The 26,722-nt window shown below is 54.8% G+C and overlaps 8 protein-coding genes across 8 annotated transcripts; 4 read left to right on the forward strand and 4 right to left on the reverse strand.

The window, feature by feature from the left end:
- Positions 1 to 251: 251 nt before the first annotated feature.
- Positions 252 to 4,667, forward strand: AYL99_10464 (hypothetical protein; the record flags this gene model as incomplete). The annotated part of the gene is made up of 8 exons (XM_018841970.1): positions 252 to 341; positions 407 to 526; positions 606 to 815; positions 886 to 929; positions 979 to 1,226; positions 1,283 to 1,648; positions 1,702 to 1,784; positions 2,637 to 4,667. The coding sequence occupies 8 exons, from the start codon at positions 252 to 254 to the stop codon at positions 4,665 to 4,667; spliced, it is 3,192 nt and encodes a 1,063-aa protein (XP_018688858.1).
- Positions 4,668 to 6,059: 1,392 nt separating this feature from the next.
- AYL99_10465 (hypothetical protein) lies at positions 6,060 to 7,760 on the forward strand (the record flags this gene model as incomplete). Its single annotated transcript, XM_018841971.1, has 1 exon — positions 6,060 to 7,760. One exon carries the CDS (start codon positions 6,060 to 6,062, stop codon positions 7,758 to 7,760), a length of 1,701 nt encoding a protein of 566 aa, XP_018688859.1.
- Positions 7,761 to 8,006: 246 nt separating this feature from the next.
- Positions 8,007 to 9,888, reverse strand: AYL99_10466 (hypothetical protein; the record flags this gene model as incomplete). Its single annotated transcript, XM_018841972.1, has 3 exons — positions 8,007 to 9,559; positions 9,612 to 9,766; positions 9,836 to 9,888. 3 exons carry the CDS (start codon positions 9,886 to 9,888, stop codon positions 8,007 to 8,009), a joined length of 1,761 nt encoding a protein of 586 aa, XP_018688860.1.
- A 397-nt stretch (positions 9,889 to 10,285) lies between these two features.
- Positions 10,286 to 11,544, forward strand: AYL99_10467 (hypothetical protein; the record flags this gene model as incomplete). Its single annotated transcript, XM_018841973.1, has 4 exons — positions 10,286 to 10,297; positions 10,350 to 10,472; positions 10,523 to 10,607; positions 10,664 to 11,544. The coding sequence occupies 4 exons, from the start codon at positions 10,286 to 10,288 to the stop codon at positions 11,542 to 11,544; spliced, it is 1,101 nt and encodes a 366-aa protein (XP_018688861.1).
- A 161-nt stretch (positions 11,545 to 11,705) lies between these two features.
- Positions 11,706 to 13,448, reverse strand: AYL99_10468 (cysteine desulfurase, mitochondrial; the record flags this gene model as incomplete). Its single annotated transcript, XM_018841974.1, has 2 exons — positions 11,706 to 12,128; positions 12,336 to 13,448. 2 exons carry the CDS (start codon positions 13,446 to 13,448, stop codon positions 11,706 to 11,708), a joined length of 1,536 nt encoding a protein of 511 aa, XP_018688862.1.
- Positions 13,449 to 14,305: 857 nt separating this feature from the next.
- AYL99_10469 (hypothetical protein) lies at positions 14,306 to 15,711 on the forward strand (the record flags this gene model as incomplete). Its single annotated transcript, XM_018841975.1, has 3 exons — positions 14,306 to 14,489; positions 14,548 to 15,624; positions 15,689 to 15,711. 3 exons carry the CDS (start codon positions 14,306 to 14,308, stop codon positions 15,709 to 15,711), a joined length of 1,284 nt encoding a protein of 427 aa, XP_018688863.1.
- A 1,483-nt stretch (positions 15,712 to 17,194) lies between these two features.
- AYL99_10470 (hypothetical protein) lies at positions 17,195 to 19,977 on the reverse strand (the record flags this gene model as incomplete). The annotated part of the gene is made up of 2 exons (XM_018841976.1): positions 17,195 to 19,471; positions 19,867 to 19,977. The coding sequence occupies 2 exons, from the start codon at positions 19,975 to 19,977 to the stop codon at positions 17,195 to 17,197; spliced, it is 2,388 nt and encodes a 795-aa protein (XP_018688864.1).
- A 2,033-nt stretch (positions 19,978 to 22,010) lies between these two features.
- Positions 22,011 to 26,558, reverse strand: AYL99_10471 (hypothetical protein; the record flags this gene model as incomplete). Its single annotated transcript, XM_018841977.1, has 2 exons — positions 22,011 to 26,238; positions 26,293 to 26,558. 2 exons carry the CDS (start codon positions 26,556 to 26,558, stop codon positions 22,011 to 22,013), a joined length of 4,494 nt encoding a protein of 1,497 aa, XP_018688865.1.
- Positions 26,559 to 26,722: the final 164 nt, after the last annotated feature.

Below are 26,722 nucleotides of genomic sequence, written 5' to 3' on the forward strand. Positions count from 1 at the left end.
TTCCGATCAGTAGTGCTGCTATCAGGCGTGGGGACGTCGACAGGGTGGAAAGACCCACAGAAAGTTTCCTGTAGGTGGAATCTCGTGGGATGTGGCTGGGGTAGTCATTTGCAGGCCAGTCGAGACAGCGTTAGTGGTCGCTGAACCATCTCAGTCAAATCCGAACTCGTTCATTTTCAGCAGAGACTCATTCTCAGGAATCAAGTGAGAAGCAACGTCGTGAAGCCCAGCATTGGATGCCAGCGGTCAAGATGGTGCTCAAGTCGTGGCTGGATGTGCCTGAGGATCATGACTTTTCTATCGAGAATCTCCCTTTTGGCATCTTTTCAACAGCCGACAATGTAGGTTTGCCAGCAATATCAATGTCCCATTGTGCCCCAAGGTATCTTGAGCTAACAGGAAACAGGTGACGCCTCGACCTGGCATCGCCATTGGGAGATTTATCGTCGATCTGTCAGCGCTGGTCGAGACAGAGGCATTCTCAATGTACTGCACCTGTCAATTCCCATATTCGGTGTTAAAGGAGGTATGAAGCAAGCTCCTGCGATTGACTGCTTGCATGTGGTGCGAACTGGGAACAGGAAAAATCTTTCTGACTTGGCCAGAGTGCCTTAAATTCTTTCGCGGCGCTTGGTCGCGAAACAGTCAACGCGGTGCGGATGTTCGTCAAGTATCTCCTTGTGGAAATGACCCCAATCATGAGGGACAACAAAGAGTTGCGGCAGAAATGCATTATCGACACTGCTGCGGTCATGGTCGAGATGCATTTGCCCATGAAGATTGGGGATTTCAGCGACTTTTTAAATTCTCGAACGGTGAGTCGTGGGGTGTTTTGATTTTGCAAAAGGGGACCCCTGGTCACGGCAGTGAGGCTGACGGTCCAAGCATGCAAAAAACACCCATTCAACAAGCAGCACGCCAGTAAACATGTTAGTGGACAACCCCTGGCTTGTCGGCACTGCCTCATCATGGAACCAGGTTCAATCCCCCTCGTGCGTTCACTGGGCGTGCGTCCAGTCTTGTGGTTTCGGGAACGCCCATTGTGCGACCGCTGGGACATTTGATCGACTCGAGTGGTAAAGCATACGTCGGACCGTCACAACAGATGGACGTCGAGATGGAGTTTGCTTTCTTCATCGGGGAAGGAATCAAACGCTTTGAACGGGTGTCGATCGAGGAGGCTGAGAAGCACATATTTGGTGTGGTGCTTCTCAACGACTGGTCAAGTATGGCTGTCCCCGCCGGGGCGCTTGTGAGTTGTGCTGATGGGTTTGATCTCCAGCCCGTGATGTCCAAGCACCTGAGGACCACCCTTTTGCTGCCTTCAACGCCAAATCCTTCGCCTCGACCATCAGTCCTTGGGTCGTGTCGATTGACGCCCTGGAGGCCTACCGCACAAAGGCCCAGCCTCAAGAGCCCTCAGATCTCTTGCCGTACCTGACCGACAAAAAGGAACTCGGGACCTTTGACATCTCCATCCACATGGAGTGGAGGCTGTCCCCCGAGGAAGAAGTGTTCGCCACAGCCACCAGCAACCTGACCAATGCGTACTGGAGCTTTGCGCAGATGCTGACACACCATGCGTTTGGAGGCTGCGAAATGAGAACAGGAGACTTGCTTGGAACGGGTACAATTACTGGAGAGGCAAGTAACTGAGTAGCTCCACTCGAGTTCATTGCCGGAAGCTGATTCTTAAGTTAGATTCCGGAATCAATCAGCTCTCTGGTCGAGCGTACACGGAATGGAACACAGGAAATCCAGACGCCTGCGGGAAACAAGAGATTGTATGTTCAAGACGGAGACGAGGTCATCTTCACGGGATGGGCGGGGGACAAGGGCGATCCACTGCTGGCAGGGAAGAGAGTCGGCTTTGGAAGCTGCGAGGGGATCATTCTGCCAGCGAAGCCGTTGTAGATGATGTGATAGCTACACAGAGGACAGGCGTGAGAAGAGAGAAGAGACCAAGAGACACGATTGACTTGAGGTTGGGGCAAGTGATATTGAGCTAGCCGTAAACGGAAGTCGCGTCACGTGACCGAGATCTCCAAGCTAGTCCAGGAATGGAATAGACCCCTGTACTGCACTTTACCCTGACTTTATCACTTCCTGCCAGTCAATCGAAGAACGTAGTGGACTTGACCAGATCATTGGCATCTGTCGTAGTGTTCGTATATATTGTCGATTGATTATTGAGAAAGGAGGGGCGCGATACCTCTGATACCTCTACCGGCACAACTGGCATCCAGCGTGACGGTCATTACATCCCTTGACAACCGTCCTGCACTGTGATTGGCCGAAGCGACCTCCCTCCATCCAATTCATTCATCGCGATAAGAAACTACGGCACCCAACTCTCGACTCTTGACTCTTCATTTGACTCTGTCATTTCTCTGCCTTGGCTCTCTCGACACGCTCCATCCGAGACTACTGCAATGTCCGACTCCTTCGCCCCATCTGTATAGCTATGGTGAGCTCGAAAAAAAGGTGCTGACTGGGCACGACTCTCCGCCATGTTCTCTACCGCCTTTCAACCGGTATCTCCCCAGTTTCATGAGCCTCGGGCTCCACTTACAGCCCCCGCAAGGCTCCATCGCCCTCGCACTCGACGGTCGTGTGACTTTTGTCGCTCGCGCAAGAGTGCCTGTCGGCTCGACCAGGGACCTCCATGCTACGCCTGCCGTCTGTACGCCCGAGAATGTATCATCAGCGAGAGGCCGCCGCGGAAGAGGCAGAAGTCGACGAGTGAAGCGGGGAGAGCCGCTGCCAGCTCCGCCACCGCTCACGACACGGGTGTCGCCCGACCGCCACACACCGATGTGCCTAGATCATCGAACTGGACGCAGGGAGCCCAGGCTGCAGTATCTGCCAACAATGACGTGGATCTCGCCGTCTTCTCCCCGCAGTCTAATGGAAGCTCCCAGCAGATGTCGCCCACGCATGGGGGAGGCTCCGTGACTTCGCAGGTTTCGGTGGAATCAGGTCGGCCGACGACAAGACAGGCCGTGGTGGGACGGGAACACGATGTGCTGACCGAGTCATTGGACGCATGGCCGACCAAAACCACCTTCCTCCTCGGAGACACAGGCGAGTCGGACCCCTACCTGCTCCGGCACTTTTCGTCCGAATATCTCGACTCGTCGGTGGATGACATTGCCAAGGCGACACCGCGACATATGCTCCGTGCCTCAGACCCCGACGTCATGCACAGTCAAGGAAAGCCCTTGGTGGTGTTGATCGCCGACCATTCGCTCTACGACCGAGGAGAACCGCGGCTGGACCAGCACGTCCTCGACCAAGCGGCTGACGAAGTCTCCCAGATGGTCTCGGACGAGACGGGCGTGCGACTGGTCAAACTCTTCTTCCGATACATCTACCCGTATTTCCCCATCTTGTCCAAGACACGCCTTCTGTACCCGCTGGCCGAACTGCCCGCGCGACTCAAAACCCTCCCACTCTCCCTCAAAGCGGCCATCTACGCATCTGCTCTGGCCTTCTTCACCTACGACGACGTGCTCGCAACCACGATCGTCCATTCACCCCCATCGAGCCAGCGATTGTACCGCATCGCCTGGGTCGCCGTGACGCACGAAGTGCACACGCCTCACCTGTCCACTTTACAGTCGTGCCTCCTGCTTCTCCAGCGCGTCAATGACGATCGGTACGTGATGGACACGGTATTCCGGTGGAGTTTGCTCGGCTGGACCGTGGCCCTGGCGCAGAGCTTTGGCTTGTCTACCGACTGCCAGGACTGGACGGGGCTTCCCGAGTGGGAAAAGAGGCTGCGCCGGCGTCTGTGGTGGGCGACATTCGTCATGGACAAATGGGCCTTCATGTCGGCCGGGCTGACGAGCCACATCCACGACGACAATTACGACGTCGCGCCTCTGACGGCGGCCGACTTTATCTATTCAGACGAGACAGATCCATCTCGACAACCGCAGCACGGCGGTGGTCCCGAGGGGATCGAACCTCCCCTGTCCCACTTTTACCATCTGACCCGCCTGACCGCGATTCTCAGCGACATCCAGACGGCATTCTTCACCGTCGCCGCCTCCAAACGCACGGAACGCGACTTTCGGCTGTCGATCGACCTCGCTAAACCCATCCGGCGGCGCCTCAAAGAATGGAAGACGGCCTTCGACAGCTATCTCGACACCCGCAACCTCCCCAGCCACCAAAGTAATTCCACCGCCACGCGTTCCCGCTCGTCCGGTCTCGACGGCGACGCATCCCTGGGCCTCTCCTACCTCGTGACCAACATCATCCTGTTCCGCGCGCTCCTGCGGCCCTTGGAATCCAACCTCCCCTCGTCGTCGTCCTCCTCCTCCTCGTCGGAAGCCGGGCGCGACGCGGTCCGCACCGGCGCCCGGACATGCTGCGTCGAGGCGGTCGCGTTCGTCGAGTCGCTGCGCCGCAACGTGTGGGACGCCTTCTGGCACTCGTGGTCGCGCGCGGGTTTCGCCATGCTCTCGTCCATGATGATCCGGCTGCTGATCACGAGCACGGACGCCGGCGAGGTCGACGACGTCAACGCCCTTATCCGCCGGTGGCGCTGGGCGCTGCGCACGGGCGGGGGCAGCGCGGGGAACGTCCTGATGAGTCTGGCGCTCCTGAGGCTCGATCGGTCGTTGGTCACGCGGGGGATTCACGAGAGCGACGAGGAGTGACAGAACGCGATACACTGACATGAAACAAAAACAAAGAAGAGGATGCGGTCGATATGAGACATGATAGCATATTTATTTACAATAGTGGACAAGGGAAGAAGAAAGAGAAGGAGAAGGAGAAGGAGAAGTCTTACTTGTTCGCCCTTTTCTTCTCCTTTTCTTCTCTTCTCTTTCCTTTTTCATGTCTAATTTCGGCGGAAAAACAAGGAGCAGCACGAAACATGTTGCTTGTTGGTATGGTATGCATTTATTATTGGCCATAACAATCCAGGAGGGGCAGAAATAAATACATACAAGTCACATACATACTTCAGGGAGGTACATGGCTGGGCAATATGCACATATATTATCGCTGACTGTGTATGTATTTATGGAGTCCGTACTAAGCGCATAACTCCAAACAGATTCGACTCTCCTCCGTGACCTACAGTACATACCTTGGACGCCTATTATATTATTATTGATTGATTGTTGTTGTTGCGCCGGATAAGGCGGCCCCGAAGCTTTCTGGCCTTGTGTGAGTGTGTCCTTTTGTGTGTATGGCGCCCTAAGCAGACATGTGTTTCAGGCCAAGGGTGCCAGGGCTTTTTAATTATCTTCTATCATCTCCCATTTAGCCGCCGGCCGGAATTGGCGACCCACCACCCGCGCGTGTCGCCGGGGAACGAGAGCCCCCGTCGCTTCTGAGACAGTGTTTTGTTGTGCTGAGTACGAGGTACTCCGTATGGAACGTGGGAAACACCGGGCAATGGCTGTACCCAGGTAATACAACATTATCGACGACATCCATCCCATCCCTCCCTACGGCGCTTGTGGATGTATCGGTCGACCGATGTTATGTATTACCCCGGGCAATTGCGGCATTTACTGTACCTACCGTAGGTCAGTCAAGGAGGGGTGACCAGCCTCACTAACTAGCCCGACGGCGCCCTTCCCCCCCGGGAAGGTCTTTCCTGCAGGGGAGCGGGTGCTAGTGAGGCGGTTTCGGGAGTTCCTGAGACGTCCTGCGTATCTACCTATCTGCCTACCCTGCCCTACCCTTGCTCTGAGACAATAGGCGTGGTCTGTTATCGGGCCATCGATCCCTGTGGCGCAACGAGGCAGATTTTCTTCATGTTTGTCGGCTAATTGCGATGGGTGGAACGGCCGTGGTGTCGCTTAGCATGTATACACCCCAGGTCTCCAGAAGATAGCCTGTGCATGGGTCAGTAGGTCAGTAGGTCAGTACTGAGAAGGCAGACACCCCAGGATCTAGTCCATATACACATCTCTTCATTATTCTTATTCTCATTCAATAGTAATGTGTGTGACACACAGTGTATGCAGGTCCTTTATCCTACCGACTCACCAACATCCAAATACATCCAATACATATATCTCTCGACCGTGTGAATGTCGTCGTATAACCACCACCACAACCACAGCTACAACCATAGCCATGACAGCAACAACGGCAACAACAAATCCCTACCCAGATTGCCCGGGGACAAGTCGCCTCTGCTCTGGATCAAACATGCAGAGCTTCAAGGGCAAGGGCAAGCTCAGGCCCAATCCCGACCTCGCCGCCACCGCAGAAACCCGCGCCTCCCGCCCAAGGACATCTACCTCAGCCTGGCGATGCTCCTGTGCCTGAACCTCTCCTTCCTGACCGTCTTCTACACCCGCTTCGCCATCTTCCTGGGCCAGATCAACCAGCTCGTGCTGATTGGCTTCCTCGTCGCCGTCATGGGCATGTGTCTGGAAGGCCAGGTGCTGCGCACGGCGCTCATGGCCTGTGGGAAGCGCAGAGCCACCACGCTGCAGGACCTGGACGCGCTGATGCGCAAGGACCCCTTCGCCGACCACGTCTTCTGGGCGTATCGGCTCTTGCTGGCCATCATATTCGGCCTCCCGCTGCTGCTCAGTGTGGGCTACAAACAATTCATTGGGGGCAGCAGCACGATCCTGGTGCACGAGGGCCCCGGGTTCTTCGGGTTTGCGGCGCCGCCGGGCATGCAGCGCATCGGGGACGGCCTCTCGCTGCTTGCCCAGGTCTACGTGCCGTTCTGGACGGACCCCGGGTTGAACCGCACGTACGGTTTCAACGTGTTCGTCGCCGACGACAACAAGACCGCCGCGATCGTGGACTCGCCATTCCCTTCCTACCTCACCGAAATCCAGAGCCGGCTGAAGGACGGAGAGACGTTGACCATGTCGACGTCAGTCAACGCCACCGTGTCGGAGATGCGCGAGATCTCCGACGAGGACAGGAACAGCCTGGATTTCTGGACCGACGTGGCCGAGCAGTTCGGCCACGACTATACCGTCAACGGCGGCAACGTGCGCGGGGCGAACAATGCGCTCTGGGCCGGCATGAGTGGCAACTTCCTGACCAACTTCACCACCATGTACTTCTCGGCCTGGAACACCACCAGCAACGAAACCTTCGAGTCGGAAGCCATCCGGACCGAGCAGTCGCGGCGCATCGCCAACGTGACCTGGGTCATCTCTCCCTCCAACATCACGCTGACCGCCGCGAAGCTCGTCAAGACAGCCGCGGTCGTGAACCAGACGGTGCTCCAGGACAACGCCATCGGCCTCCAAGAGGCATTCAGCAACTTCCTCGGAGAGTACGACTGGCACAACCGCGCGGGGGCCTTCGACTATCCCTATCCGATCTCGTCGGACAGCAATCCTGTGTTTGCGCAGCCCGTCAACACCGTGCCGGCTCTGGCCGCCGCCATGGCGTGGGCGCGGACGTCCAGCCTCGACACCATCGTCCGGCCGCAAGGAATCCAGAATGCGGCGATCCGAGCACAGACGGGTTACGACAAGGACGCGAAGGACATTCTGACCGTCAAGACTGTGCCGACGTTAAGACGGGATCCACTGCTGATCCTGCTGTTGGCGGTCAACCCGCTCCTCTCCTTCATCTGTCTGGCCATCAAGGGCTTGCTGCTCCACGACAGTCCCGTCAGAGACGGGTTTAGTAGCATCGCTCTGCTGGCAGCCTCCAGGGAAGCAGATTTTGTCTCGTCCAAGGACGCCGACAGCCTCGCGAGTGGCCGGCCGAAGCGGCCGGTCGTCGTGAATTTCACAGCAGAAGGGGGCTGAATGCGTCCCCGGACTGCTAACACCCGGCATGTCTATACCTTTGTATGAAAAGCAGAGGGTATGTGTTGTTGGATAATCAACGTGGTGGCAGATGTCTGCGTGTATATGACTTGTTTATAAATGAACTTATTGCTTGATTATGAGATGCTGCATTGATCTTTTCGTCGATGGGAGTGTTCCCGAAAGAGTCCTGTCAGTTCATTTAAGTATTGCCTATTGTAGGTGACCACGTTCGTTGCCATCGAGTCATAAATACGGCCCATTCAGCGAGCCGATGCACAGCGACTGCTGGTGAGCGGCGACCCACTCCTTGAGCTCCTCGGAGATGTCGAGGTGGCTCTTTTTCACGTTCCAAAAGGAGGCCGGCAGCAACGCGTCGGTACCCGTGTCTACCTCGACGATGGCGGCGCGGAGGACGAGGTCCTGGCGGCGCGCCACGGACCACCGGCGCCCGCACATGCAGATGCCGTGCATGAGCGTGTCGAAGATGGGTTCGCGCGACTGATGCATCTTGCGATAGATGAGCAGCTTGAACCGCGCCGCCACGAAGAGCATGGTCCCGAGCACCGGCGTGCTGAGCTCGGCGTCCGCGTCGCTGATGCTGCGCAGCGCCAGCACGATGTCCTCGCAGGCCTGGAGACACCGCTGCAGCGGGATCTCGTTGCACGACGTCTCGTCCGCTTCGATGAGGCGCGCGTAGAGGATGATGACGCTCGCGTGGGACAGGATGGTGGTGAGGACGAGGTTCGGATCAAAGTCGATCAGCCCGTCGGCCAACAGTGTGTAACTGGTGGTGGGCTGAGCACGCACGTAGTTCATGAGGTTGTGATAGATCTCGTCACACGTGGCAAACGCCTGGGCCTGTGCTTGCTCATACCTCCCCTGCTCGTGGTCGTACAGAAAGCTGTGGAGAGGTTGCAGGCCGATGGCAGCGAGATGTGTGTGACTGCGGAAGCTGTCTCGGAGGTCGGGCGTGCTCGCGTACGCCACACTCGACAGATGTTCCATCACTGCGGCCGACGCATCCCGCCACGAGATGCCCAGGGTCGACACGGCGTCCATGGCCAGCGTGGACCAGGTCAGAGGGATCGCGAGTTCATCTCCGGTATTGCTCCCGATTGCTGGCGGGCCGACCTGCGCAGGGCTCTGCAGCTGCATCTGGATCAACAATTTGCGGAACAGGCCAATGTTTTCGCACATGCGCCGGCACACCGCCAGCAGGCTGAATGTGCTGGGAACGTTGTCCGATCCATAGTCGAGAATGGCAATGATCAAGAGCGCTTGGACCGACTTCAAGGATGCTTTGGAGAAGGCCTCGTTCATGACCTGCGACCGGAGGTACTGTGACAGGCGATACCTCCCATTATAACCCAAACAGATGGCCTGACTCGAGTACGCGACCTGGAGCGCAATCACGGCCTTGAGCACCACGTCGTCTATGTGTGTCAGAGGCAGAGGAAGGTCGTCAAGGGCTTCCTGGATGTGTTTTCGGCTCAAGATAGGGTACCATGGCTGGGTTTCCTTAAACCACGAGTCGGCCAACGTATGGAGATATGCATGAGACAGAGTGGTTAAGTCTGCAACAGCCGCATCTGATTCAGCCGGTGGTCCATTGAATTTCAGCGGCTCAACGTGGGAGACGGATGGAGTGTTGGCGATGGAGTTTTGTGGTGGTGATATGTCGACGGGCTGGGTGGAAGCCGCCGCGGTGAGAGGTGGGCTGGGGATGGACTTTGGTGTTGTCGTCGATGATCTTGTTCGTTCGTGCTTGAACTTCTCGACCTCCTGCTCCAGAGTCTCTGGCAACGAATCAGACAACATTCTCTTCGCAAAAAAACGGGGAACAACTACCCAGGCGATTCTCGAGCTGCGAGACGTAGCCAGCACGGAGACCCCGTTTCTTCGTCTTGGTGACATACTGGCAACGGACTTTGGCCTTGACACAGAAAGAACAGTTGGGGAGTCGTCTGTCGCATTTGGTCTTCCGCTGTCGACAGAGATGGCACCTAACACGCTATGTCAGTCGTCATGGGCAGTGGGAGACGGTGGAGGAGGAAGAGGAGGAGGATGTTCACACTGTGGAGCTTCTCGGGTCTGAGAAGGAGCTCTCAGGAGATGCACTGCTCATGTCTGCCGTTGCCTGCGTCTTCGAGGACCAAGATTAGGAGGAGACCACAGGAGGAGAGAAGAGACAAAGGCCATCACGTCGAAGACGGGGAGTATTTTTGACTGGTGAAAGGACCATCGCCGAGACTTGGGCCGATGGTGGCGTTGTGTCGTGGTGGGAGAATCTTGTGCGCAGGCGGCGGGGAGACTTGGCCCGACCATTGACATCCATCCACACGTGCATATGCATTATTCTTACTTCTTCTACGTGGCCCAGTAGATGACCATGGTTTGATCCATGCCTGTATGATCACGCGACGTCAACTGCACATGCTGCCTCATATGCGTCAGGTCGAGTTGTCGACCGTCTCGACCGCCTCTTTCCACATGAGTCTCGAGAAGAGCCGCCTCTTCGTGTGATGGCTCTCTCTGTAAGTGGCTACTTCGTCTCTACAGCAGGACTTGGTTTCGCTAACCCATCAGAATCCTGCAGTGTTCCTGTTTGGTCCCGGGCAGGCAAAGATCCAGGACAGACCAGAGCCGAAGATCACAGATGCCACAGACGCCATCATTCGCATCAAGTTTGTCGGTGTGTGCGGGAGCGATGTATATCACGTTGTCTAGTGCTAGTTTCAGGATAATCTGACCGCCTTCAGGTGCATTTCTGGAACCATGGTGGCGTCAATGGGAAATTTGTCTCCGAATCGAACCCTCTAGTCATGGGACACGAGGCATCAGGAAGTCAGTCTACAACGGCATCCATTGCAGGCATGAGAGAGCTAACAACGCCTGTGTAGCGGTACATGCGGTTGGCCCTGCCGTCACCCATCTCAGGCCCGGTGACAATGTCGCCATTGAGCCAGGTCAGCCTTGTCGTGCCTGTGACAGATGCAAGGAAGGTCTCTACAATCTCTGCCCGCGCATGAAATTCGCTGCTTGCCCACCGGACACCCCGGGCTGCCTGTCCAAGTACTTTAAGATCCCGGCCGACTTCTGCTACAAGCTTCCCGCCGGAGTCAGTCTGCAGGAGGGCGTCCTGGCCGAGCCTCTTGCGGTGGCAGCGCACGCGGTGCGTATGATCGGTGTCAAACCGGGCCAGAGCTTGGTCATCTTCGGCGCAGGCACCATTGGCCTGGTATGTGGTGCCGTGGCCCGCATGTTTGGAGCAAAGAAGATTGTGGCTGTCGACCTGCTAGACCACAAGCTGGAATTTGCAAGGAACCTCAACCGGTCGAATACTTTCAAACCTGATTTGTCTGCGTCACCAGAAGAGAATGCGGCGCGGCTGATCGAGGAACATGGGTTGGGACTCGGTGCAGATGCCGTGATAGAGGCCACGGGGGCTGAAAGTTCAATCGTTGCAGCCGTGCATGTGCTTCGTCCGGGAGGATCTTGTGTGCAGACAGGCCTGGGAAAGCCTGTCGTCAACTTCCCCATTCTGGCCATGAGCGAAAAGGAACTGCATATGCACGGTGCCTTTCGATACAACCAGGGAGACTTCAAAGTCGCCATGGACGTGCTGGAGGCTGGCACCTTACCCCTGAAGAGCCTCATCTCCAACATTTTCGACTTCGAGCAAACCACAGACGCATGGGAGGCAACCAAACAAGGACGGGGTATCAAGAATATGATTCGAGGCTATGGATATAGAGATCCCGCAAGAATTAGCCACCTATAATTTCAAAATATAATCGTTTGACGTCCAGCTGGCTCCCGTGCCTCCAACTCTGCCTCGAAGCAGGCTCCTGCACCTAAAGAAAGAGGAGGGGCGATCCGAATATGCTGTCGTCCTATGTGAGCTGGTAGTGTACAATTTCATGACCCATCAGGATCTGTCGATCAATGCTGACTCCACTCGATGGTGTTCAAGTCGATTCCTTCTTGGACCAGTTCCCAGAGCGGGCTGAGCTCTCTCAAGAAGGTGACACGCTCACGGACAGCTTTCAAAACATAGTCGATTTCGCTAGTCGTGGTGAATCGCCCAATGCCAAAACGGATGCTGCTGTGTGCGCTTTCGTCACTATTTCCCAGAGCGCGGAGAACATAGCTAGGCTCCAGAGAGGCGGAAGTGCAGGCACTGCCGGAGGACAGGGCAATATCTTTGAGGGCCATCAAGAGAGACTCTCCTTCGACGTACGCAAACGAAACGTTGACACATCCCGGATACCGTCGACTTGGGTCTCCATTCAAAGATGTGTGCTCCATTGAAAGCAAGCCATCGACAAGTCGCTTGGACAGAAAATTGATGCGTTTGGAATCGTACTGTGCAGGTCCAGAGTCAGCTTAGTCTGTCAAGGCGGTGACGTGAACAGGCCAACAATCAAGAAAGTGAAATCATAACCCCTGCTATGTTAATCAAAGCGCTGGCATGTGCTGCAGTCAGACGCTCAGAAAGCCATGCATGTTAAATAAAGCATATAATCATCAAGAGAAACCGTGTAGCAAAATAAAGAAAATATTGCTTCTTACCTCCATCTCCTCTTTGGCAATACGACAGGCTTCTCCGAAGCCGACCACCAGGTGAGGTGCGAGCGTGCCGCTGCGCAGACCGCGCTCTTGGCCGCCACCGCTGATGATGGGATCCAACCTGACGCGAGGCCGTCTTCTAACGTAGCAGGCACCGATCCCCTTCGGCCCGTAGATCTTATGGCTAGAGATGGACATCAGGTCGACATTCCAATCGTTGACACTGATGGGAATTTTGCCGACCGCTTGGGCGCCGTCGGTGTGGAAATACACTTTCTTGGACCGGCACAGCTGTCCGATCTCTTTCATCGGCTGGATGACTCCGATCTCATTGTTGACCGTCATGATACTGACTAACGCAGTCTCTGGTTTGATTGCTTCCTCGAGCTGCTGGAGGTTGATCAAACCGCTGGAGTCGACAGGCAGATATGTGACCTCAAAGCCTTCGTCTTGCAAATGTCGACAGCTGTCCAAAACACATTTGTGCTCGGTCTGACTGGTGATGATATGCTTCTTTTTGCCCGACCTGCCAAAAAATCTTGCCACACCTTTGATGCTCATGTTGTTACTTTCGGTGGCACCACTGGTGAATATGATCTCCTTGGGGTCTGCGCCAATCAGTTTGGCAATGTGTTCTCTTGCCTGCTCGGAAGCTTTCTCGCTTTCCCAGCCATAAGCATGCGTTCTCGAATGAGGATTGCCAAAGAGGCCGGTAAGGAACGGGAGCATCGCATCGAGAACTCTGGGGTCAACGGGGGTCGTAGCCTGCGCATCCAGGTAAATTGGGCGAGTGCCCTGATCCATGATGGTTGCATGCTTCAAAATGCCAGCTTGAGGGCTCAGCATTGCATCGGCAGTGATCTCGGTGCCAGGCATCTTGACCTGGGAGGGGAGATTGCCACTCTCCTGGATGAATTTCTTCTGGTCTGCCTTGATGGCAGACTCGACGTCTGCAACTTGGGCGTTCGCCGGCTTGGACTGGGAGACATAGCTGCGACGACCGACGATGGACGAGGAGGCGATGGAAGCTGAGGGAGAGAGGAGAGCGTTGTTGGAAAATCGGCGAGTGCAGGCACGCGAAGCCTGCCGGATCACGACGGATGCTGGTCCAGGCATTGTTTGGAAGAGAATCAGTCCAGCTGATTATGGGCTTCTGTGAAAAGCAGAAAATGTTGCTGCGGTGAATGAATGAATCTGCATCAGTTGCTGGATCGGTGGGTGGCTGACGATGGAATTTTATCAGATAAGATTGTCGGCTAACCTTCCTGGCCGATATCGCTGACGCTGCTTCGCCACCACCAACCAAGTGCCACATAATACGAGCCGAGCAGGTAATACAAATGCACGCTGCATACGGAACGACGGCTAAACGACGGGCTTGGTCGGTCATGTCGGTGCGATCGCTGCAAGAAAGGGAGAGGTAAGCACCGACCACCCACTGCACTCCAGTCAGCTTGCGAGCTCGCGAGGTACCAACCGACCTTAAACTGATCTCAATGCAGCTAGATAGGGTCAAGTGAGTTGAAAGACAAGCCTGCTCCTTCGCACATCTCTCATTGCTTGTTGCCTTTCATCTTCTCTGCCAGGCCTCACACCGCAGACACCTGGTGGGAAGTGCCAGGGCACACACTGTCAGCCAGCTACTCTCGAGCACCGCCACAACCTTCTTCTCACTCGACTGCGTCATCGCTTCTTGTCGCTCAGGCGGTGGTCCAAGCGAATTGTGCCGCCAACCATCGCTTGCTGCCCACTTCCAAACCGCCCCTCCATCCTCCGTCCTCGCATTTACTTCCATCCACCTCTGCTACCGCCATTAGGCACCCGGATACACTACACCCCATTGTTTTACGACTCCTTCAGGAATTCGTCTCTTGTCGCCTTTTTGCGCTGTCGAATACCTTGTTCCGAGACATCCACACCCACAGGAAAACGAGGAGGGACGTGGGTGTCGGTTCGAGAATTAGCAACGCAGGATGAGTCTCAAAGGCGTGGGGAAGAGTATAACTCGAGCCCCGCAACAATTCAAGCAGCGCTTTAATATTGGTGACAATACTAAAGATGCCGTCTACATTGATGCAGAGAGACGCTTTCAGGAGCTGGAAAAGGAGACCAAGAAGCTGCATGACGAGTCCAAGAAGTATTTTGAGGCCATCAATGGTATGTCGTGGAGGGTTCTCTTGTGCACTGATATCTGTCTCTCTAACATCATCTTCAGGCATGTTGAATCACCAGATCGAATTCTCAAAAGCCATCCAGGAGATCTACAAGCCCATATCCGGCCGTGTCTCCGATCCCAACTCGCTCATCCCCGAAGGAAACCCAGAAGGTATCCGAGCTTGCGAAGAGTATGAGTCCATTGTGCGCGAGCTGCAGGCCACCCTGCAGCCGGAGTTGGAAATGATCGAGCAGCGCGTAATCGCTCCCGCGGACCAGTTACTCGAGGTCATTAAGGTCATCCGCAAGATCAACACCAAGCGCGATCACAAACAGCTCGACTATGACCGACACCGAGCCACTCTAAAAAAGTTGCAAGACAAGAAGGAAAAGACGCTCAAGGACGAAAAGGCTCTCTTCAAGGCGGAGAACGACGTCGAACAAGCCACGCAGGACTACGAATATTTCAACAATCTGCTCAAGGATGAACTACCAAAGCTTTTCGCGCTGGAAGCCGAATTCATCCGCCCTCTTTTCCAGTCCTTCTACTACATGCAGCTCAACGTTTTTTACACCCTCCACGAAAAGATGCAAGCCATCAACATTGGCTATTTTAACCTCAATCTGGACATCGAGGAGGCATTCGAGATGAAACGGGGGGATGTCCAGGAACGTGCAGAGGCGCTTTCGATTGTCCATTTCAAGAGCACGGGCGGCGTCAAACCTCGCGGCGTGTCGCGGTATGGTCTGGGTCATTCGAAGGCCAAGGAAGCAGAAGCAGGCAAAAGCTCTTATGCGAGTCGGAGGACGAGTCATCTCGAAGACGGCGTCGCCAACCCACCTCCGCCGTATTCTCCGACCGGCTCGGCCAGTGCGCCAAGCAGTCCTGCGATCGGAAGTCCTTCACTAAGTGCCGCAATCGCAGCAAAGGGCAAACCTCCTCCACCCAAACCCAAACCGAGTCGTCTGAGTGGTGTGCCCAACGCCGAGACGTGCACGGCCTTGTATGACTACGAGGCACAAGCGGAAGGAGATCTCAGTTTCATGACAGGAGATGTCATTGAGATTGTGACAAGAACGTCGAATGAGAACGAGTGGTGGATCGGACGAGTCAACGGGCGAGAAGGACAGTTTCCTGGTATGTGTGTCTTGAAAATTTCTCCTTTGGCTTGCTTGTGGTCTATTAACCCTGAAACACACAGGAAATTATGTGCGCCTGAATTAGAAACTTTTCGATGTCTCTGGGCAAATATGCGTTTCAAAAGCACCAACTGTCGACCGAGTCTAATTCTGTGCGTATCTGTCTCGGTGCCTCGACAAACCCGGAACACAGCCAAGCACCTGTGACGGGATGACCAGATGATTCCGTTCACCTGGGCCTGTCTCATTAATTGGATTTCGAGACATCGGCCCAGCCTCGTGGACTGGGCCATCTGAATATTGTGCGATGGAACTCGAGGGGTCGATGTCCGGCTGATACATTGCAACCCTCACTGACGGAGGAAGGCGACTTATGCATGGGGCGGGATCTTGGGCACGGGGGAGACGGCGTGCGTATAGATCAGGTCAGCAAGATATTATACTTAGTGCTTCGCTCAGACGATCGGACGGCAGCTTTCAACAGAGGCACGCCATGATTCGCGCATATTATCCTTCTGCCTGTATCCAGCGAGCCGTCGTTCTCGTTCCCCATCCAGCAAACGTATCCCACCTTTCCATGCTCCCTCTCCCTATACTTCCCTTTTCTACCCTCCCTCCCTCCCCGTTTTATATCATCTCTCCTATAATCGAGCCATCAATCAAGCCAATATAACCGTCTCCCCACCCCAAAACAGACTTGTGTACTTCAGGAGAGAGAGAGAGAGAGAGAGAGATATGTGTGTGTGTGTGTGCTCCCAACAAACGAAAGACCGAGTATTCTCACCGAACAGCCTCCCTCCCTCCCTTCCTTCCTTCCTCGCTTGCTGCCTGCGGAATAGACTGTGGTCCTGGACGAACGAACGAACGAGCATATGTCCATCCATGCAGCTCATGTCAATAATGCCGTAAGTGGGTTGGGAAGAACCTGAGATGAAGGGACGAGGGACATTGGAGAAGGAGAAGGACATGAGCCATGAGCCATGAGCAACCGTAACCTGCCTGCCTGCCTGCCTGCCATGCCGTGTGCCAGGGATGAAAGAAAACTTGTTATGCTTGTGTCTATCTATGTAAGTGTCATGTAATGGAATGTCATGTAACAGAATACTAATGATATTTTCAACGACTCAAAGTGTATCCGAAATATCAGCAATATGTACGATCCGAAATTTCTCGCTAGAGCAGCACACACACACAGGCATACGTGCATACGTGCATAGGTGCGTGAATCAGTGAGTGAGTCAATGGATTCAAAAGTGCCCCGTGAGCGATCCCCATCTTTCTTTCCTGTCCCCCCCGTTTTTTTGTCTCTCTCCTTGTCATCCATGTTTTCCTTTTTAAGCCTGGGCGTTGAGCTCGCTCGCTCGACATCTGTGCGCGGCCTGAACGGATGGCAGGGTAAACCTATCAACCAACCAGCCAAGTATATAGAACGCGTCGTTTATCAGAGCAGAGCACCGATTGATGCTAGAATGAATTAAACCCGAGATCGACCTTGTTGAAGAGGTCATTCAGAATTTAATTACGGGCTCCCACCCGGTCACCGGGTCAAGAACACACAGTTGACCAGCCTAGCGTAGCCAGTAACCCTTCCCGATCGACATGTACATTGCATTCTCGCGCCACGTCTGGAGGGTAGCTCTGGGAGAGGCGGACACCTTGCCTTTGCGACCTGTTTGCGTGGTGGAATCTGGGCTTGGGATGGATTTCGAAGCGGGCGTGGGATGCGAGGCTGGTGCTGATGGTGCCGGCTGTCTGGGACTCGTGCTCGTGCTCGTGCTCGCCGCCACCAAGGGCCTCCTCCTTTGTGCCTGCTGGGCCGCCGTCGATGGCAACGCGGGGTGCGAGGGCAGCGACGGTGGCCTATCCTTGGTCATCTCAGCGAGAGGCACGGGCTTGACATCGAGACCCAGGGCTTGTGCCTGCTTGTTGCCCGGTGGGAGGACACTGATTTCCTGCTGCTCGTCGCCCCGGTTCGCCGCAGAAGAGATCGAGTCTTCCCACTCTGGCTTGGCCCACGCCTCGAGCCTCAGCCGCTTCGTGGGATCCGCCAGGTCGACATCAATACCCTGGCCCTGGCTCGCACTCCCCGAATGGGCCGACTGCTGTGCCTCATCAACAAGCTCGTCGCACTCCATCTTCCTCTTCTTCTCTGCCGATCGCGGCTTGGCAGGATACCCATCGAGGCGTTGCATCCCCTGGAACCCAAACGTCGGATCAAAGCAGACAAAGACCAGAGCTCGTTCCGTCGATCCCGGCTCGCGAGGCGGCCCCGCCATATACACGATACCCTCGTCCCCCAATACGGCTGTGACGTCTCCTGCCCGGCCCTCGGGACAGAGGATCTCGTGTAGGCCCTGGGGCGCGTCGTCTGGTGGCCAGAGAGACACGCTACTCGGGGTGAAGGCGCGCTCGCCGTCCTCCATCTCCTGGTCCTCGCGGTCCAGTCTGCGCTTACGAAGCACTAAAGCTATGGAACCACCCCCGGTTGTCATCGTCGTCGTCGTCGTCGTGTCGTCTCCCACTAGCGGACTGAGTTCCTGTCTACTAGCCACACGTAACTTAATACGCTGCCGCGGCCGCCATTCACCTTCCACGACCGCCTCGTCCGTCACGAGGTCGATGAAGGCCTGCGCGTTGAACGAGTACCCGTTCCATTTGGTCCGAGCGCGGATGTATTCTTTGTTTGCCGCCTGCTGCTGCTGCCCGCCCCCGCCGTCGGCCCGGAACTCGGCGTGAACGTATCGGTCGACCCGCACTCGAGGCTCCTCCCAGCGACTGTTACTGTGCTCGTCCAGCGTGCGGCTGAGGCTGTCGTCGGGCGGATGCCGCAGCCCGTCCTTCAAGTTCTTAAAGTCGGCGCGCAGGATGGGTTGCGTGTAGTACGTCCGGATCGACCGGCTGCCGCCGTTAAGCCACTCCTTTCGACCCTCGACCACCAGCAGCTCGCCCGTCGAGTGGTCGATCTGGAAGCCCAGGTCGTTCCAGGCGTCGTTGATGGGCCCCTCGAGGTGCTGTCGCCGCCAGATGAGCTTGATAGTCAGTTCCGGGTTTGGATCATCCAGCCGGAACTGGATAACCTGGTAGTAGCTCGTCCAATCAACTTCCTCGCTCTCGTAACTGGTCTGGCTCGTGATGGCGTAGAATTCGTTGTGGTGAATCGTAAAGCACGCCGTGGAGCCGATCTCCGAGCCGTAGAAATTGCGCAGCTGCAGCGGGTGTGCCGTCACCGACTCCCCCGTGACGAGGCTGTAGACACACAGCAGCCACTCGTGGTGATTGTGGCTGTTGGTCGCCGAGTGCGAGCCCACGACCAAAAATCGGTCACTATTTCTGACGAACAGCTTGTTAGTGGAGCGGACCGGCACACACAGGCGGACGCGGGTGGGGTGGCCGCTCCCGGACCAGGGTATGGAGGATCTTTTGTCAGCGATGTTTACGGCGAAAATGTATTGGCCGAAGGGCCCCAGATCACACAGCAGAACCACCACGCCCTCGGCGTAGCTCTGGACCTGAAGGGACCGGATCGTCCGTACATCTACGGTGCCATCTCCCTCCCCCCACGTCGTCATGCCGATCTGATCGGTAAGAATGCTGCTGTCAAAGACCTTCTCAGTGGCCCGACGACAGTTGAAATTTAAAATGCGAAGGCTGTTCGCAGAGATATAACATAAAATTCCGAAATTGTACGAGAAGCTGCTCGCATATGCTATAATACAGGCGGAGTAGGGCGCCGCCTGTTGCAAAGCTGACTGTGAGTCGAGGATCCGAGCGAGGGTTTGCCTAGGACCCGGCGGCTGGGCGGGGGACAAGGCCAGCTGTGCCCAAAGAGAGTGTTGCAGACTCGCCTGATATCGGTCAGCTCAGAGGGAAGGAGAAGAACGAACCCCGGATTGCTGATTAAGAGCAGAGCCGGGAGACCAGCCCCCCAAAAAAGAGGAATGGAGGAGAAATGAACCTACCTGGAGGGCGTGCTTCGCGGTATTCTCATTCTGCAAATGTCGACGCAACGACTTGCACGTCTGAGCCAACTTCTCAAAAGAGCGAATGTCGAGCCTGGTTGCGATTTGATGGTGTACGTCGAAAGGCAACTGGACGAACCGAGAGGACATGCCCGTCGTCGACGACAGCCAGGGAGAAGCGGTACAGAGGCGAGGACTACCTCTAGCGTTGGCATGAGGCCTCAACAACGTCGGCAGGATTGGGCAGGACCGTCTCGGACAAGACCAAGCACCATTCTCACATTCAAAGACGCATAGAACGGCGAGGTTGAAGTTGAGAAGATGGTCTCCTGCTCAGTGACTTTGATGATGATGATGATGATGATGATGATGATGATGAGTCTAGGCTCCATAATGCAGAGCCTCATTCTGGATGGTTGCTCCGTGGACGTCCCTCGTAGCCACTTCTCCCCACATGGACGATTCACAATTTGACACATAGCACAGACTAGTCGGAAGTCGATTTTTCGTCCGCGAGATGTGAAGTCAGCATTCAGGCTGGGAAGGCCGACAAAATCTGGACTCAAAGATATTGGGAACACAACGGGGCGAATCAGACAGGTCAGCTGGGTGCAGAGCCTCAAATGTGCGGTAGTTTTGCGGTTTTGCATTAGTGCCAGAGAGGGTGCTAGAGTATGACACTAAGCCCTAGTTGGCTAGACCATTGAGAGTCTGAAACCCTGATAGTACTTACAGTAACAGGGTAGCCTATAATAAGCTCCGCCAGAGTGGGGCCTTATTGGGGCAACGGATACCCAGTTAGTACATCCCGGGCTCCCCAGCACAAGCGTCACTCCGTGGCCAGCCTGATTGATTATTCCAACCATAAGTCATCTTCTCCGGGCGCTCCCAACTCCTGTCCTCTCAAAATACATCGCTCCTGCTCCTCCTCCCCACGTCTCTATGTCTACTAACAGCAGAGCCGCACGAGCGGCGCCCCGTATCTGCCCGTGCCGTACAACCTAAAAGCCGGGAATGTGAAACGCGAGACGTGTATTCACCCGGCTGCGCCACAGCTCTTGTGCAAGGTCTGGCTGGGCTCTTGTTTCTCGAGCCGTACTGTCTGCTGCATTCCCTCTCTCTGGACTGCTGGCTCCTTCCGAGCTGCTTGGGCAGGATATTTTCTGCCGATGTATGACTGAGACAGACTGAGTCGAGACTCTCGTATTCTGCCGTGTTTCAACCCAAGTCTTTGGTAGCTGCTCCAACCGCTGAGCTCTTGACTGGTAAGTCTATGTTCTCGTTACGTTGTCTCCCGAGACCTCGCCAGCTGGGGCACCTGTTTGGCGTACGGTATCTGCCTTACCATGCACATATTGCGGCTGAGCGGGCAACATCTGCCGCAGCTCTTCTCTGGCGCATGACCAAGGTCACAGGGCGCCACGCAACTCTCTCTCTCTTTCTCTCTCTCTGTGTGTGTGTCTCGGCAGGATCACTCGGCTCTGAGTGAGCGGGATTTCGGTCCAGGTCCCCAACGGAGAATGAGCACAACGGCAAGCTCTTACCAGATTCGCACGAGTCAAAGAGGACAGACGCATAGGTGGTGCGTTGGCAGCTGGGTTTCGACAAAACTGCCGTGAGTGCTGTGCTGACACGCAAATAAAGACTCAGCCAATCGTGGCCTGATTGGCCTGATATATCGGATGGAACTGTAACGAGAGAGCAGCATTAGGTTATTGTGTGTTGTGCAGAGCGGGCTGAGCACCCTTCTGCGCCCAGCTCGTATTGCGCCCAATCAGTGGTTGTGGACTTTGGGGCCCAGAACGCATATGCGGCTGCGCCCTGTGATTGATAACATGGACAGACTCGAAAATTATGGTCTCGCTCTTTGCTAATTCAAAAAGTAAAAGAAGAAACGAATGGACACGATTTCAAGGTTGCCAACTTATAGTGAAGAGGGGGAGGGGGGAGTGAGCACCCAGCCAGTGCCAGCTCTGCTTTCCGACAAGTCTTCGCCACTGGTCATGGGGATGAGAGGCTGAGCCGCGTCATTGGTTACACAGCCTCCATCCCACATTGTAGCAGCATCGACCTTGCCATCGGTGACTGGAGGCGGTGTGGGCAAGTGATAGGGTTGGAGCTTGCGAACGCGGGAGGAATCACGAGATAGTCCTCTCGCGTAGGAAGAACAACAGCCTCATTGGCGCTCGCCAATTACGGATCTTCGCAAGTTCAGCCAGACCCATGCAATCAACGCCCATGTTCTTAAACCCAATTTAAACACACCAAATCCGCGATTGAATGGCACTTCTGTTCCCCCCACCAGTGCAGGAAGATTACCTCAGGGAGCGTATGCGTCCCTGCTCGTCTGGACACAGTTGGTTTTCCTACGTGGCTTCATCCAACAAGCATCTTCTCTAGGGCCTCAACTTAACCAGCACACAATCTAACTCTTGTCCCACTTCCCATACCGTACCCAGCTGTCATAGAGTGCTTTGAATATCGTCCTGCTGCTAGGGTCCATGCCTGCATTCATGGCCCGCATAACGTCCCTATCGAGGGCGTCCATGACTCGGTACATGCCGGGCATCAAAGAATCCTTCGTCGCCGGCGTGATTTGCCCGTCGAGAGCGCATCGACAGTACTCCATGACAAGATACTGCATGTGCTGTCCTGCTAGTTTCCGAGCCTGATTCACTGCGTCATTCAGCTCGTTGCGGCCACCCTTATTCGACGATCGTGCAGCAGACACCGTGGGATTGGAGATTGACGAGAGTAAACGAGCAAATTGTTCTGCAGAGGACTGCGGCAGGGGTTCTGCCGATACATGCAGCCAGTTGGGCAGCGACTTGGCGAAAGACCTGGTCGCATTCGCAGCGTCACCTCGTTGACTTTCCAGCACTTTTTGTCCGGTCCAAAACAGACATCGTAGAAGGTTTTGCAGGATCGGAAGCAGTAAATGGTAACGATCAGTGAGCCGTTTACGGTGTCGTCCAAGAATTGCCCCAATAACTCCACAAACCCGTTGGAAGATGTCGGCTGGTTGGGGGTCGGTTTCGAAGTCTCTCGTCTGTAGGCATCGCGCACCATCGGATCTGGCAGAGACGACGGCGTGTATAGTTGCGAGCAATCGATCCAGGACCGATTGATTCACCACGAGCGGATGGAGCTCGAGCGCGCTCAGGCAATTTTCCAAGGTAAGAAGTAGCCCGCTAGTGCTCAGTTTCGTAACTGTGGCGTCCATACACACAATCCCCGCCACAGCTTGAGCCAAGGCTGGGTATTGCAACATGTGTTGCATCTTGATGCGTCTTAAAATGCAAGCCACCAACACGGCACATGCCGGCTGGTATTCTGCTTGCTCGCTCTTGTGTTGAAGGGCCTCCAGCGTTGTAAGCCAGCTGGTCGGCTCGAGTTGGCAAGCGAATACCTCCGCTTCAGTGGCCAGAAGTGTGGCGCTAGTGTTTGTGCATAGATCCAAAGGTGTTATAAATGAGGCCAGCTCTTGGACATGCTGTTTATCTGACGTAAGTGTGGACTTGATGGACTGAGGGCGAAGAGAAAGATCCTTTCGCCAATTTTGCTTGACAGCACACCCCTCCTTAGAGTGCGTTTCTGCATGCAGGAGCTTTTCCTGGATGGCTGACTCAATATGCCGCAACTCATCCGATAGGAAGTCTTTGTCAAGGGAGTGGAGCATGTCAACAAGGAGCTGCAGCCTCAGGAGATTTGCAGGAGTCGACGCATCAGAAAGGGCTTTGTTAGATTCCTGCTTCACACGTCTTGCGAGCAATTCCCGCAAGAACTCAACATTCTTATGCTGGTCGCCCTTTTCCAATGCGCTGCCCGACCCGTTGGCGAAATCAAGAAAGATTCGCAAGCAAAAGAGTGGGACAGATGGATTCCGGGCTGTTGTCACCATGTAAGCCACAATTTCCTTCGCTTTGGGCCTCAGAACGGCCAGAGTCCGTGACCTGATTGACTGGAAAACCCGGTCCAAGATGTGTAAAGTCGTCACGTAAGATGACATGTATTTCTGGTAGTTCGTGATCTCCAGTTGCAAGGACCCTTCATCGTTCCATCGGAGGACAACCGCAGCGAAGTCAATCCATTTTTGCCAATCTCCGTAGTCAGTTAATGCCCCTGGGAATACGGAGTCCAACCAAGCTAAGAGGCACAAGTCGTCTGAAACAGCTTCTAGCCTTGCATCCCTACACTCGTCAAAAAGGCGACGAAGCGTTGACGCCACAAAGCCCTTGATTACCGGTCTCTTCATGGTCTCCATCGAGAGGCAGGACAAAAGTCTCATGCAAATCTTTCTGCTCCTGTTGGTCGACCGTAAATTCTTGTCAACGTGCTCAAAAATCAGCTGTCGTAGAAGAGGAGACCGAGAAATGTCCTCAGCTTCCAACACGGCCAGCAAGAGATCACGCAAATTCGGTAAAGAATCGGCTTCAGCATCGTGTGCCAATGGCTGAAAAACCCTCTCGAGGCAGGCCTGAACGAGGGCCTTGAAGCTTTCCGGATACCTGAAGAAAATCTCGGGCGTCTGTAATAGTTTCCCAATGCATGCAGCCACCAGATCATGGATGCCGCTACATCTGGCGTTACGCCCATCCCACAGAGCCACGCGATCTTCGTCAAGGCTCTGCAGCACATCTGCCAGATAACCCACCTCTGCTTCGAGTCTCGGTTGATGTTGCTTCGATTGTGCGGCCAGTTGTAGAAGGAGAGAAAAGCATTCCAGATGTTCGAGATTTTTGGCAGTCTGCCTGACAGAGCCAACCTGATCAGAGCTCCGAATGTCCTTCAGAGAAACGAAGTGTTGGGCAGAACTTAGCAGAGTATCGATCTCAACGGGCACGGCCTCGCCATTTATCATTTGCAGGAGGAGTCCAATCAGCCTCCACAGCCTCCACCGCTGGCCTTGGTAGTCGGAATTGCGAGACAGAGCATTCATTGCCCCAAGCAATAAAACGTGCGGTTGTCCATGATCGAACCGTATGTTTCTGGTCTCGGACCACGGGCTTTCCAGAACGGCGCAAAAGATGGCTAATTTCGCAAAGACTTCTGCCGTGGACCCAACCTTGTCGCCAATTTTGTCGATGGGTTCAACTAAACTTTCAAGCATCCGTTGGCCCATATTTGGCGGCGCATAAACATTGATGAGTGGTTTGAGTTCGTCGAAAATGTCTTCGTCTTCCCAAATTAACACCGCAGGAATGTCTGCTTGATTATGTCTCGAAGTGTAACGAACTCTGATTGCCTCCGCGAGCATTCGCTGCCAGCCAGTGACAAAGCCGTCCAGATCCCTTGAGCGGGCAAAGCTGTGGAGCAAAGGGCAAACGATTTGATCCCGTAACAGAACATACGTAGCCTGAGAAACTGTGCTTGACTGGATCCGGTCCAAGACTTGCTCCAGAAAACCTGCGGAACTTGCCAGGCCAGAATGTGGTATCAAGGTGTTCAGATCCAGTTGGATAATCTTGACCAAGAGATTCCAGGGGGCTGATTCCGTGTCTATAGTCAACACAGCCTGTAGGACATAAGTAATGATTTGCAAGCTGAGCTGCAGCTTTCTCGCGTGGGCAACTTCAATTAAACGTTCCAGGGATAACGCCCACGTATCCTGAATTTCGGAAGTTCGGCTGACGGGAAGTGGTTGTTGCAAGACTCCCGTCGACATAATGTGGGGTATCCGAGGCCAGCTGACGTGAACGAGCCAGATGAACAACGAGTCGACAAATGGCTGTTCCACTTGTCGCCTGCGAAAGTCTGAGATGGGAATTGAGCGCGCAGCTACATCGAGGATAATCCACGAAAGTTCCACGATCCCTGGTGCAGCATGGGCCTCAACCCGTTGAGACCGTTTGCTCTCAACAGGAAGAGGGTTGTTGTAAGCCTTCAGCAATGTTTCCATCTGTTCGAAAAGCAAAACGTCTTTCGTGACCCTCCATTTTTTAGTGAACTGTTCGTTGAATATCAGCCTCAGGGGAAATACAACATGCAGCGCTATCAGCCGCTCGAGCGCAAGTCTCGATCGTGCAAAGGATCCATGGCTCCACTGTGGTTTGGCAAGAATGTCGAGCAGATGCAAACAGGGGAGGAGACATTGTGAGGAGAATGCCGGGTCCTGTCCATCGTCCTTTTTCCGGGTGGTGGGAGCAACCGCGTCCCAGGATGACAGCAGAGTCTCCAGTATCGTGGACAAGAGATCGACACTCGGAGCATCAGTACTGTTGTTCATGATGGACGCCATTACCTCCAGCAAGCAGCCCAGCAAGGCAGCATGATCACTCCATGTGGCGGTCTTGATTACAGGAGCAGTACGACTTCCCGCGCTCCGTGAAGAGGTCGACGTGGTGGACAAGCCGGCGCATCGAGTTCCTGTTTGCAAAGCTAACCACAGCAACGTCTCCTGGGAGATCACTGTAGTTTGGCAGGCCAACTCGGGAGACAATCGCCTCCTTTTCGTCGGACGCCTCCCGTCTGTATGGTCATGCTTTATCGCAGCCACATTCGTCTGGGAGCCTTCCATGTGGAGGAGCTCTCGAATGGAGCTGACCAGCAATGGCTGGAAGTCTCGTTCGAGGAGAATCTCCGAACACACATCGCCAGGTATTGAACGACTTAGGTTGAGAAGGAGAGACCAGAACTTTGGCGACACGATGAAACTAAACGACAGTTAGACATTATACAATTGATAGTGCAGAATAGAGATGTCGCACCTTTTCTGAGAGGCGCCAACTTTCCCTTCTCCATCCTCCGATTTGTCCAAGGCACCGAGCTTCTTGAGGAGCCATCGCAGAACCCATTGCTCTTTGAAACCGTGAGACTTGGGAAATGCGATGTATAACGGTTCCGTGGCGCAACGCGTGAGGGTCGTCTCGAGATCAAGTTCCAGGATTCTTGCAGCTTCCTCTAAAATCTTTTCTGGCGGTCCTTTGGCTTTTTCCAAGCCGGCCATTCTGGCCTCGAACGAGTCCTTGGCCATCTCAAATGTAAAGGACTCCGTTCAGCATACATAGTAGGGTCGTATTTCCTCCGGGATCAGGTGCATGACTTGTCGGACTTTTTCGTGAGATATGTGAACACTATTCTATACCTTAAGCTCAAGTTCATCTAGACCTGCAAAATTTCGCCAAGAATTATGGCGGA

The sequence above is a fragment of the Fonsecaea erecta genome (genome assembly GCF_001651985.1).
Source record: "Fonsecaea erecta strain CBS 125763 chromosome Unknown Scaff11, whole genome shotgun sequence".
Taxonomy (NCBI): Eukaryota; Fungi; Ascomycota; class Eurotiomycetes; order Chaetothyriales; family Herpotrichiellaceae; genus Fonsecaea; species Fonsecaea erecta.